Source organism: Rousettus aegyptiacus, unplaced genomic scaffold (assembly GCF_014176215.1).
Source record: "Rousettus aegyptiacus isolate mRouAeg1 unplaced genomic scaffold, mRouAeg1.p scaffold_m13_p_6, whole genome shotgun sequence".
Classification (NCBI taxonomy): Eukaryota; Metazoa; Chordata; class Mammalia; order Chiroptera; family Pteropodidae; genus Rousettus; species Rousettus aegyptiacus.
In genome coordinates, this window is record NW_023416309.1 from 106836029 (window position 1) to 106849041 (window position 13013).

A 13013-nucleotide genomic window follows, 5' to 3' on the forward strand; every position below is an offset into this window, starting at 1 on the left:
GGTTCGCTTTGGACATTTCGTACTCACTTCTATAATAGCAGCATTGATGGCAGCTTGAAGAGCCACAAAACCTTTCTTCCAGAATTCTGTAACATCGCAGTAAACATCATCTTCATTTATTTTATAACAGTGAGCTTTAAGGGGGGGAAAAAAAACATCATAACTATCATTATGGAATATTTCAGTCCTGATTATAGGTAACAGTGGATGTTATAATGGCTCCAAATTCCAACTGTTCTCATTTTGACTCAGAGCCTGTGAAAACATAAATTATAGTAATAATTTTCAAAGTGGAATGGGTAGAGCACTCTTGGGAATGTGCTGCATAAAATTATAATACACATTCTACACTTTCTCACATTATTGTCTGTGCTTCTTTGCCCATTAAGAATTTTGTTGAGCTTTTCTCTGATTTTGTATTGTGAAAACAGTATCTTTTCTGCAGTTTTCAAATTTAGCAGTGTCTAATATGGGTTGAGAAAGTACGCTGAAACTTTGTCTAACATTGTACATAACACAGACTTAACAAGTGAATGTAAGTTGATGAGATAATTTAGTATGTTCAAGTCACATCAATCAGAACATCTCTTAAAGAAAAAAATATACTTATAAAAAAGAGACCTACCAATCTATTGAGTATTAAACTGCATTAGAGAGATATTACCTAATACGACAAGTTAAAATTGAGTATAGGAATTAAATGCATGTTCCATTAATATTTTAAATATTTTAAACATCATTTTGAAATACTTTAGATATATAAATGATGTAATAAACACATATATGCATATGATCAAATTATAAAAATAAATACACCATTACAAACACAGCTGAAATCTCCTGTATACCGTTTGTGGATCTTCTGTTTCTCCTAGTCCAAGTTTATATACATGACTTTAAATTTTTACTACATATCCCAAAACTACATATATAATTTTAAAAAATAATAAGGTTTGTTTAAATGTGATAGCTCATCACATTCATAATTCTGTAGTTTGCTTGTTTTGTTCTATATTATGATTCTGAAAATTCTATAAATGGCCCTTTTTTCTTCTTATGATTCTATAGAATCCCTTTCCAGTATTGTGATTCAATATATTTATCTATTCTCCTGCTGATGGCAATTTTGGGTAGTTTCCTTTTTTTTTTTTTTTTTTTACTATTACAACAAAAAAAAGCTGCTTTTATGAAAATTCTTACCTATGTTTTCTTGTGAATATGTGTATTAAGTTAGAATAGTCTACTATACACTGCAGTAACACATAAGCCCCAGATCTCAATGACAGTAAAAGTCCATTTCTCAGTTCAGGTTACAAGTTCCACATAGGCCTTTGGAAGTAGGGGTGGAGGGTCCTCTATTCCACATCAAACTAAGGGTCTCAAGATGATGGCATTTCTTCCACCTGGTAGCTGTACTACCTGTTGGGCATGACTACCTAGTTTGCAGAAGTAGGTAAGAAAAAGTTGTAGAGAACTCACATCTGCTCTTCAAAGTCTTGGGTCTAGGTGTCTGATTATAGCTACCACTTAATGACTCTATACCCTCAGGAAGGAGAAGAAAACGGGCTACAAGTGTTTAACACAGGCATGAGACTTTCACCAATAAGATTCCCATGATGCTGGGTTATAGGTTGCATACATCTTCGCTTTAAAAATAAAATTTCTCAAGTTTTGTAAAATTTAAAACAGTTCGTAATGTTGACTTCTCTTCGCTCATCAGTGTTTTTTTGTACTGTCTATTCACCGTCTGGTAAATGCGATATCACATGTGATTTCAAAATGCATTTCCCTGATTGCTAATGCAGGTAAGCATCTCTCCATGTGTTTATTCTTGATTTGTGTTCCTCCTTTTATGAAATTCCTATTGATTTCTCTTCATGACTCTCTCATTTCTCTGCCCTTCTCTTATGTATTTGAAGTAAATCTTCATGTAATCTGGAGATTAACTTTTTGCTAGTTTTATTTGTTATTAATATATCATCAAAATTTTACCTTTATTTTTCACTATCTCTATGATGCCTTTTGATAAAGAAAATCCGTTAATTTTGATCTACTTGAATTTACCAATCTTTTCTTTTACAGTTTACATATTTTATGTTTTGTTTAATAAATTTTCTTCTATTCTACAGTTATAAAGATACTCTCCTATATTGACTTCTAAAAGGTTTATAGGCTTGTTGTTCTCATTTCATTCTTTACTTGGATTGGTTGTTTCATGTGAGATAATTTAATTTTCCCAACACTGATCTACGTGTCTTCTCTGTCAATGTTAGTTTTCATGTTTGTGTAAGTTTCCCAAGTTTCTCTCTTATGCTTCATTGATCGGTCTGTCACTATGGCAACAGCGTACTATCTTAATTACTTACAACTTCATTCTTTTTCAAGAACTTCTTAGCTATTCTGTGTCTCTTTTAAAGACATATTTTAAAGTGAATGTGTCAATTTATATGAAATGATCTATTATGATTTTGATTGGAAGTAAAATAGGTTCCTAAAGAAATCTGGGCCAATTCATATCTGCAGTAGGCAGAATTCTAAAAATAACTTCTGCTAACTCTTACCCATGCAGCATACCCTCTCCTTTGTGTATGTACAAACGCATATGTATATACACATATGTATACATGTAAATATAAGTATATATGTGTATGTGTGTGTTAATATACCAAAGTCAATGCACACTTTTAAATTGTGTCGACTGGCCTGTTGACATTTCCGTCACAGATAGGGATTTAAAAATATGCCGTACTAACATTTATTCCCATATATGGCTCATGACAACATTGATATAGAAAGTAGTAGAATGATATAGCTGGAAAGCTACCTGTATGGTCCCTGTGTTCCTTCATTGTTGGAATTCTGCGTCCCAGCGAGAATTTCAAATGATAAGAGAACGTATTAGTGAAGATGACTCTTACTATTTCTCCAGGATAATTTGCTGTTAATTCTTTAATACTTTCTTCATCAGACAGTCCCACGACTTCTCTGTCTGCCGTCACAAGAAGAGAATATTATCGTTAGTAAATTACTAGGAGACTAACTTTAGGTTTCATGTTCAGTTGCTTTTACTAGCATTCTTTACGGAAATAAAATGAAATCAAATGTTAATTTGGAGTACGTCAGACACAGTAAAGGTTGGGGAGAGACATTTCTAAAGTTGTATCCAGATAGTGTACAATCTGAAGTCATACATTAAAATTAGTTTTTTCCTTTTCTTTTTTTTTTAAATTAGTTATTTTCAAATGTTATAATTATTAAACCAATTTCAATTACATATAACATCATAGCATACGAATTAAACTATTCACAGAAGAATTAGCATTACAACAAATCTAAAATGGTAGGAAAATATATACATTTAAATCACAATTAGGTACTAGTTTATTGTAGGTGGAAATAACTATAGAACTTCATTTTCCTTTAACAGCTCTCACAATACCGTTAATATACTGGAAAAAAAAGAGTGAAAGTGAAAAAATATGTTAAGTGACTATGTTGATATCACTGAAATCATCCTCTCCCTTTTTTCTAATACTGTGTTTAGTGCTAAACAAATGTTTTATAACAGTTGAAAACATGGGAGGGAATATAAGGAAAGTTCTAGATTGGGGGGGGGGAATGTTGAAGACAAAGTGGAGGGAGCAGGTGGCGTGTATTTTGATAGTTTTACCTTTTTTCACCCCTGGACTCTATTCTTTAAATATGTATTATTATGAGCAAGTCACTTAACCTCTGTTACTTAATTTCCATATTTATAAAATAAACATAACAGTATCAATTACTAGTAGTATGGAATATTAATATAGAGCACAGACAAATATAATACAGAATAATATTATTATTCAGAGCCACAGGTTCCCCTTACAATAATACTCTTGGTAGGAAATTGTGGTGTTTAAAATTAATACCAAGTACCTTTTAAGTCATGTTTTCATGGTCTTTTTTATCCTTTCAAATTGTGCGATTTAATGGTTTTCAATATATTCACAAAGTTGAGTAAGCTCTAAGCTGCTTTTAAATGATATTTCAGCTCACATTTACGAGGCAGTCACGATGTATTTTACTTATATTTGTAAAAAAATCATTGTTTTTATTTGCCTGCCGCTCAGTTCTCCTTCTAATAAAAACCCTAAAATTCATTTGAGACACTGTCCTTCTTCCATTCACACAGCATGTGGTATGGATGTGGTTCACTGGGCAACCTGGGAACCCAACCAATGGCAATGGCAATACTTTATCTCCCTATCCAAAGAGATTAGTTCTTGATAGATACAGACTAAGAATAATCTAAGGTAGACTATTTGTTCCAATGAATATAATCTCCGAAATTATTTTGAACTGTTGGGAAAGATCTGTATTCTTTCACCAGAGTTATTCATGTAGGAGGGCTTAAAACTGGAGATTTCGAAGACTAACTTTGCTTCTGTTGGGGGAGAGCCAATCTGTGAATGGAGCCAACACAATGTCACTATAGACCCAAGAAGCAGAGATGTGTTTCTTCCTCTATGACTGATATTCCTCTTTCTATCCATCTGTGTGCTGAGATTGTTTTTCTTTAAGCTAGACACAGATGTCCCTGGTCCTTAAGACAAGATGAATTGGGATTCTCTCACTTGCAACTGAAATATTCATAAAAAAGATAGTAGTATCTTATTTTGATACTATGCCTTCCAAGTGGTAATCCCTTGCTTGGCAAGAAATACATTCACAGTTTTGACTTAGATATTGAGTATTGGTCTCTTACTCCCAACAAAGGAAAAACATATTTACAGTTCCCATGATCTAGAAATTTTGACAATTGACATGGTTTCTCAACTGAAATGCAAATTAAATGTGCACATCTGCAGTCAAATGAACCAAATATTAACATTAGAAATTCCTATTAAGTTGTTAGGAAACTCACCTTTCATAAAGGAGGTTGAGGCAACTTTATCCATTATCTGTTGGGTTGTATTGGTGAAAGGTGTGTATGCAATAGTAAATGTAGAGTCACTAAATGAATCTACCCGTCCCAGGTCCATGGTAGGAAGTGAAGAATAATCATTAACTTCATGAATTTTAGGATATAGGTACAAAAAAAGTAGTAGGAGTAGTGAGCTCAACCATTCCTACATAATCCAAGAGAAAGAATAAAAGAAATAATGATTTAAAATTAGTCATCCACAATCCTTTGGCCATACAGTTTGTCTCATTCACTTTTCTAATTTTGATATATCCCATAGTATGAACCATTTAGAATATATACAGTACAAAATTCAGCAATCTGTGGCATTCCAATGAGCTATTAATAAAAATTCAAATTTATTCATCCACAGCACCAATCTAAAGCATGCACTGATCATAAAAACATAAGAGGCAATAGTGGCAAGCTGTTATAAATTACTATCAGCTGGTATTACTATGGTTACCTACCCTTGCTGCACAGGCACACCTTGTGTAATTGTGCTTCACAGTTGGTGCATTTTTTTATGAATCAAAGGCAAGACCCTCCACCAGCAAAAAGATTATGATTTGCTTTACTTTATCACAGAGGTCTAGAACTGAACCCATAAGACCTCTGAGTATGGCTATATTTGATTCTGCTAAAAGCCTATGTTACAAGAGAATTTCAAGGCATTGCTCACTTAGTAGTAACATATTTGTTACATGCCAAGATTCTGGTGTTGTAAACTCGACAGAATACAGGTTACCTGAGAAACACTGTCTGGCTAGTTATCAATACCAGTCACTTGGAAACTTTCTATAAGAAGTTTTCTAAATACATGACTGTAGAAAAAAATTATCAAGGTATATGGTAAAATTTTAGTGTGTTAAAAATGCTACTTAGCTATAGCTATCTGATTTTAAAAGTTTAACCAAGACTTTTGTTACATGGTAAGATTATAGGAGCTAATACTAATTTTCTTCTTACCACCAACCACGTTTCCTAATTTTCTTCTATTTTTGAAAAGAATGATTTACTTTTAAAAAAGAGAAAGAGATTCAAAAGAGAAAATACCAGTTATCTATTTCTGTGGGTTGATTTGTTTATCATATCTTCGGAATACCAGTACCTTAACCCAAGTCTCTACGCATGGGAGCACCAGTAAAAAGGGTGATCATAGACTTTTCAAACATTTCTCAAGTTCTCTATTGCTGACCCCCTTCCATACTTTTGGGCCTCAAATTATAGGCCTGTGTTAACTGCAAGGTCTTCAGACATATTCGTGGTTCAAGGAACAGCTTCTTCTAATTTCTCCTGTTGTACAAAGGTGTTTCATTTCTTTGGAGGGGAGATAAATAAAGCGAGGCTCGTTCCAAGGAGTATACAATTTTCTTGTCATAAATACAAAGTGACGTAGATATTGAATCATACCATTAAGGACTCTCTTTTCATTCTCCATTTTTTAAGAAAGTTCTTGCATAATAAGGCCCAAGTTTGTTGACACGTACTTATCTCCCTCTTATTCATTTCGCCCTGCTTAATAAGAGAAAAAGGGAGAAGATAAAGTAAATGAGAATGAATATCCTGTAAACACAAAAGCAAGTCATCTGATAAACCCAGTGTTCCAATTTAGTTCTTAGCATCCAAGGGTAGCCTTCTATTACTCCTCCGCTTCCTTTTTACCCCGCTCTTTACTTCATCATTGTTCTGTTGCTGTTGTTGTTGTTTTTATACACTGTGTTACTTATCAGTTTTATTGACTCTCCGCTCCAAATTCTCTTTACAGCCTGCTCAAACTAAATGATCTTCTCCAATGTAGATGCCTGGACAGGGCAGGTTTCCCCGTGTGTGTTTCTCTAGCTTGACCCAGGGAGCAGTGATGCATCTGAACTTGTTTCCTTCAGCTCTCCTATTGCAAAGACGGTGCACTCTGGTCTTTGTGCCCATAGGTAGCTTGCCATTCAGGCTTCTCTGCCATGTGGTGGACTAAAAGCACATCTTGTCTAACCATACTTTATTCAACACCTTATCTCCCCATTTAGTACTCATAACAATGATGGGGGCAAAGCAAGAAACTGGAGTGATGCCTCAATGTCCCTCAGGCCATACAACTTGCCCGCTGCTCAGAATATCTTCTCCTACGTGCAAAAGTGTTCAACTCCACACGAAGACCTGCTGTTGCATTTGGAGAGGGGTTGAAGCAATAGCCAACTACTACTGGGGGGCGGGAATCTGTAAATCCTCCCACCCTCATCTCTAATCCCGTCCCAGGAACACAGACTATTGCTCAGGGATGCACAAACAGCCATCTTCCCTGAGAGAGAGAAAAGAAGCACCTTCTCTGGACATGACCCTTGTACCACATAAAAAGCAACAGCCATCTACCACTGAGGGCTGGGTGGGAAAGCTTCCTATCCCCATGCCTAAGCAAAGATGGGTTGTTGCTGAGGTTTGCTGTGAGGACCCAGCATTGACACGAAGAGAGATGTGCTATCGCCTAAGGACGAGTGAGGAAGCTCTCACATATACAAGGCCTCCGAGCAGACACAAAGGTGACATATATGTTAGGCCACAGAACAAGCCTTAGTGAAGTTAGGACTGAAATCATATTAAGCGTCTTTTCTGATCACAATGGTATGAAACTTGAAATCAGCAACAAGAGGGAACCTGGAAATTTTACAAATATTTGGAAACTAAACAACAACACACTTCTGAACAACCAGTGAGTCAAAGGAGGACTCAAAAGGGAAATGAAAAGGTACCCTGAAACAAATGAAAATGGAAACACGACACACCCAAATCTATGGGATGTGACAAGGCAGTTCTAAAAGGGAAGTTTATAGTGATAAATGCATGTTTTAAGAAAAAAAAAATCTCAAATAAATAACCTGATTTCACACCTCAGGAACTAGAAAAGAACAAAATAAGACCACACTTAGCAGAAGAAAGGAAATAAAGATTAGCGCTGAAATAAATGAACTAGAGACAAGAAAGACAATAGAAAAGATTGTGGAAACTAAGAGCTTTTTTTTTGAAAAGATAAAATTGACAAACTTTTAGCTAGTCTGAGAAAAAAAGAGAAAAGACACAAATACTTAAAATCAGAAATGAGAGAAAAGACATTACCAGAAATACATAGATCATAAGGGACTACTGTGACTAGCCATATACTAACGAATTGGATAATATGGAAGAAATGTATAACTTTCTAAAACCATACAACGTACCAAGACTGAATCATGAAGAAATAGAAAACATAAACAAACCAATAATGAGTAAGGAGATTGAATCAATGATTAAAAACTTCCCAAAAAAGAAAAGCCCCAGACCAGATGGCTTCACTGGTGACTTCTACCAAACATTTACAGAAGAATTAATGCCAATTCTTTTCAAATTCTTCCAAAAAAGTCAAGGGGAAAGAATGCTCTCAGACTTTCTTATGAGGCTAGCATTACCCTTATGCCAAAACCAGATAATGATACTATAAAAAGAGGAAACTTTAGGCCAATATCCTTAATGCATATAGATGCAAAAATTCTCAACAAAATACTAGTTAACTGAATTTATACAGAAAGGATCAGACACCATAACCAAAAAGGATTTGCTCCTGAGATGCAAAGACGGTCAATAAATGCCATACACTACATAAATAGAATGAAAGATAAAAACCATATGGTTATCTCAATAGGTGTAGAAAAAGCATTTGACAAAACACAATATCCTTTCATGATAAAAAAAAAACCCTCAAAAAATTAGGTATAGAAGAAATATACATCAACACAAAAAGGCTATGTATGACAAGTGCACAGCTACCATTATACTCAATGGTGAAGGGTTGAAAGCTTTTCCTCTAAGATTAAGAACAAGACAAGAATGTCCACTCTCATCACTCTTATTCAAGACAGTGGCCCCAATTCTTCACCTCTACTTGCGTCCACACCCATGGTCTGGTAACTTTGTAGTCTCTTCCACAAAGTCAGACTGTAACTTTGACCAACAGAAGGAGGAGGGGGTGACAATGTTCCATTTCTGAGCCTAGACCTTATAAGGCTTAGAGTGTACCTGCTTGCTCCTGTGGCTCTGCCATTGCTATGAGACCATACCTGGGCTCACCTCTAAGGAATGAAAGCCACATGAAACAGGGCTGAGTTATCCCAGTCATCCCCGTTTAGAGTTGTCTACATCAGCCGAGCCCCAAAGATGTGAGCAAGCCTATCCAGGATCAGCAGAACCTCTTAAAATTAAGCACACCAGGCATCTCAGATATAACTGCTTGCTGTTGTATATTATTTATTGTTTTTTCTTGCCATGAAATGTAAACACAGCAATAGACCACAGATATATTACTTAGGGCTGCCTATTGAGCTTCTATAATATTAAAGTTTCTCTGGTTTTAGCAACTTTTTATTTTTGACTTCTAACTTGAACATGTTGTGGTCAAAGGAACTACTACTTGTAAGACATTACTTCTTTGATATTCCTTGAGACTTCCTTGGTGGTGCAGCATGTTTTAATATTTAGAAATATTCCACGTGTGCTTGAAATAGATGTATATCACCTTTTAGGTTGTTTTATAAATATCCATTTACTCCTTTAACTTTTGTTCTTCAAATCTTCAGCATCCTTCTTATATTTATGAGATTAATCATTTCATGACAGAATTCTATTAAATTTTCCATTCTGATAACACGTTTGCCAATTTCTCATTCTATCTCTGTTAGTTTTTAGTTTGTACATTTAAGGGTTCAAGTTAGTTGCATAAAACATTGCTTTCTGCTCCAGTTTTGATGGTAGGTTGCTTCTGTTTCTGATAAAAGCACAGAGACATGAGGTTTCTATAGCTTAAAATTTGCCTAATGTAGTTTTATCCATACCTTTCTTTTAACCTTTTGCTAAATTTTTAAATGTTTGCTTAACATATAGAAAACTCATGGTTGCTATATTTTTAGGAACCCAAACTGATACATGCTATATTTTTAAGAGGTTAATTTAATCATGCATAAATTCTCATTTTGGAGGCCCTTTCATTGTGTTTTATTCTCATATTAAACTTGCTTTTCATTTGCTTCTAATTATGTCACTTCTATTGAACTTTATCAAGATTTCCCTTCCCCCATGTTTTCCTTCCTGTCCCCAAAATATAAAAGATATTTATATTCCTTTAACAGTTACTCTTAATTTTGGATTTTCTTAGAGAATTATCTTCTTTTTTTTTAATGAAACTTATCATTTATTATCCCTATCCTCTTCATAAAACAAAGACCTTCTAGATACTTTACCTCTGCTGAATTCCAATCCTGAACATTCTGGTAATGTTATTATACAGAAATTTGCCTCAGTCTTTAATTTAAAGTACACAAAAATCAGATTTATTTTACCATGTATTCAGTTAATTAGATTCGCCAATATAATATACAGGTTCCTGTGGGGAGGCTGTCGCATACTTGAGCTTGTGTTTGAGATCGAGGGTAGAAATTCCACCCAAACTGGGTGCTAGATTAAGAACCCAGGACCCTCTGACTTGTGTGTAGGCTAGTTCATTGTGAAAACATCCCATGGCCTCTACCTACAATTGTCTGCAGAGAACAGCATTAGTCTCTAATAGATATTGTACCAGGAGTACAGCAGTGGACCACACTCCCCTTCCTGGTAGAAGCAGCAAGTCACAGTTACAGCATATTCAACCTTGAGCAAAGAGCATATGTATGAGAGTGTGTGTGTGTGTGTGTGTGTGTGTGTGTGTGTGTGTCTGTGAGTGTACGTGTACGTGTGTGTGTGTGCATGTTGGGGAGCGGTGGTGGTGAGGAGGAGGTAGGGGAATTTATATACACCCCCTTTTTTTTTGCAGCAAGGACCCCAAATACGTCCCAGAAGGGGATGCCTCAGTGCGTAATAATAATGTCACATCTTTCTACAGTACCTAATCAACCAATATTATACAATACGATTTGCAGAGCCTCTCCTGAAAATGGTGGTTCTTGAGTACTCTCGAAGGTCTTCACTGCAGGAGGAAACACTACGTAAGCTGACCTGTAGAAAGTAGAGAGATTCTGGAACGGTCACCACTTTTCTGGGAAGCATGCCAGCGGTATGACTTGGAAGGATAGGTCAGGACTTCGTGAGCACAGAGCAGCATCTCCACCCTGAATTTGGCTCTTAAATCCTGAATTTGGAGCAAGTGGTCTCCAACTATGTGTATCTCATGTCGGCCAGGGATAGAAACTACATGGTTGCCATGAGCTCCTCCATCATGATAATGAGTAGATATGCACCGCCCCAACTTCTCCACCCCCACCTGCCTCTGAAACCCTCATTTATTCATAGAACAAGATGATGCTCAGGGGTGGGCTATTTCCTAGAGACAAAGCTCAGGTAGGATGTGCAGGGGCCAGGTCCAGCGGGTGGCATAGTAGTCCAGACAGCTTCGGACAGATTGCCAGAGGAAGAACCTACACATGCTGCTTAATGAGGCTGAGAGACGAGTCTGGGTAGCAGAGAACTGCATGGGGGGGGGGGGGGTGGGTAGAAAGCCCGTGGAGTGACACTTGGAGGGAGGAAGTAATTCCAATCATTAAAAGCATGAGGTCAGACTGTCCGGTGAGAAAGGGCTGAGCATCCCTGTAGATGGTTCTTGGTGCCGAGAATTCAGGGTGTTCACTTTCAAGGGAACTGTGCAGGGCTGTACAGGGGGGTAAAGCAGACCAAGAGAGTGACCTCCTCACTGTGGAATCAGCCACTGCCCCACGTGGCATGAAAACTTCTGTCTGGCTCCAACCCCTCAGATTTTCCACTGTAAGTTAGTATCAGCTACTTTATTTTCCCCTAATTCCGTGTAGGTTCTGTCATTTATCAAAGGTCTAACAAGCACATGAATTCCTTTTTATACACATCATAGATAGTTTCAAAGTTTAATGACTCTGGTTTTCCTCCTGTCATAAGCTGTTAAATTCAGAACAAAACGCTTACACTATAGGAACATGAAAATTCTGTTTACTGCAAATAACATGTATTTTGAAAGAATATCATGATAAGGAAAAGCTACATATTTCACATTCTGATTCAATACATGGTGTACACAGAGTAAAAAGTTTGGGAGATCATCTTACATTTCTAAAATTCTTAGAGCCTGAGAGTGAGAAACAGGAACAATAAAAATACTTCTGTTAATGCTTTTTGGTAAATAGTCTCAAAGTTAGGAAAACAGTTCATCAGAATGTCCCCGAATTATTGCGCAATCAAAATAAAGAATTTCAAAACAATCCAGGTTTACCATATAATAGTTGCATAATTTTTTAAAAAACTTATATTTTAACTCAGTGCTTTCATCTTTATAATATTAAATATCAGAAATCCAAATACATCAAAATTGCCCAGTAATTTTCAAAATAATTTCTCCACAGAGATATCGGCACTCAATTCCTAAAGACCTATTTATAATTTTGTGATAGAAAAAAAAAAGGAAAAGGAAAACCCCCAAAACAAAACAGAAAACTACAATGAACTTACTTTTGAGAAATCTGAAGCAGACAATCTAGAAACACATTTAATCCACTGGTCTCCTTATTTAGAAGAAAATGATTCACATTTTTTTCCTGGTTTTTGCCGCATCTCTAGAATCTGCTTTAACTGTTTGATGTCTGTGAAAAGTTCCTGTGGAGTTCGCTCGCAGAAGAGGTTATGATCTCAATTCTATTGGCCCTGCCAAATATCATGTTCACGTGATTACTCTTGGACTTCTCTTTTTCTTCTCATTGACGTACAGCCAATTCAGGCAGAGCGGTGGCATTTATACTTGGTTGCATGGACGTATCTTATTGTAAAGAGGAATCGTAGAGAGGAAATCTAATATTCGTTAGCTTTTCTCTATTATGTCCAAGATAATTGTAGCTAATATCAAAATTTTAAGCACTGTCTTTAAACCATGGGAAAGGAAAGAGTTTTATCAGAGAAAACCTGCTTTCTGCACAGAGCACTACATTGGCTGGCTGATATCATCGCCTGATTGATATCATTTGGGTAATCAGGATTTTCAACCCTCTGTATCTCATTTTCAGTCAGTTCAGAATATTTTATAACCTCCTTTGAGACT

The 13013-nt window shown here is 36.0% G+C and overlaps 1 protein-coding gene across 6 annotated transcripts in view; it reads right to left on the reverse strand.

Moving 5' to 3' along the window:
• ABCA8 (ATP binding cassette subfamily A member 8) overlaps positions 1 to 13013 on the reverse strand; it is a 64677-nt gene that overhangs the window by 42015 nt on the left and 9649 nt on the right. Inside the window, exons 3-7 of one of the 6 annotated variants that reach the window (XM_016143657.2) lie at positions 12431 to 12622; positions 6356 to 6460; positions 4904 to 5108; positions 2825 to 2989; positions 28 to 134 (exon numbers count right to left, since the gene is read on the reverse strand). In XM_016143657.2, coding sequence (XP_015999143.2) covers positions 28 to 134; positions 2825 to 2989; positions 4904 to 5108; positions 6356 to 6451 — 573 coding nt within the window. In that variant the 5' untranslated portion in view covers positions 6452 to 6460; positions 12431 to 12622. Of the gene's footprint in view, positions 1 to 27; positions 135 to 2824; positions 2990 to 4903; positions 5109 to 6355; positions 6461 to 12430; positions 12767 to 13013 lie in introns of all 6 variants that reach the window. The other 5 variants (XM_016143658.2, XM_016143654.2, XM_016143655.2 and 2 more) reach the window with 5 other exon arrangements.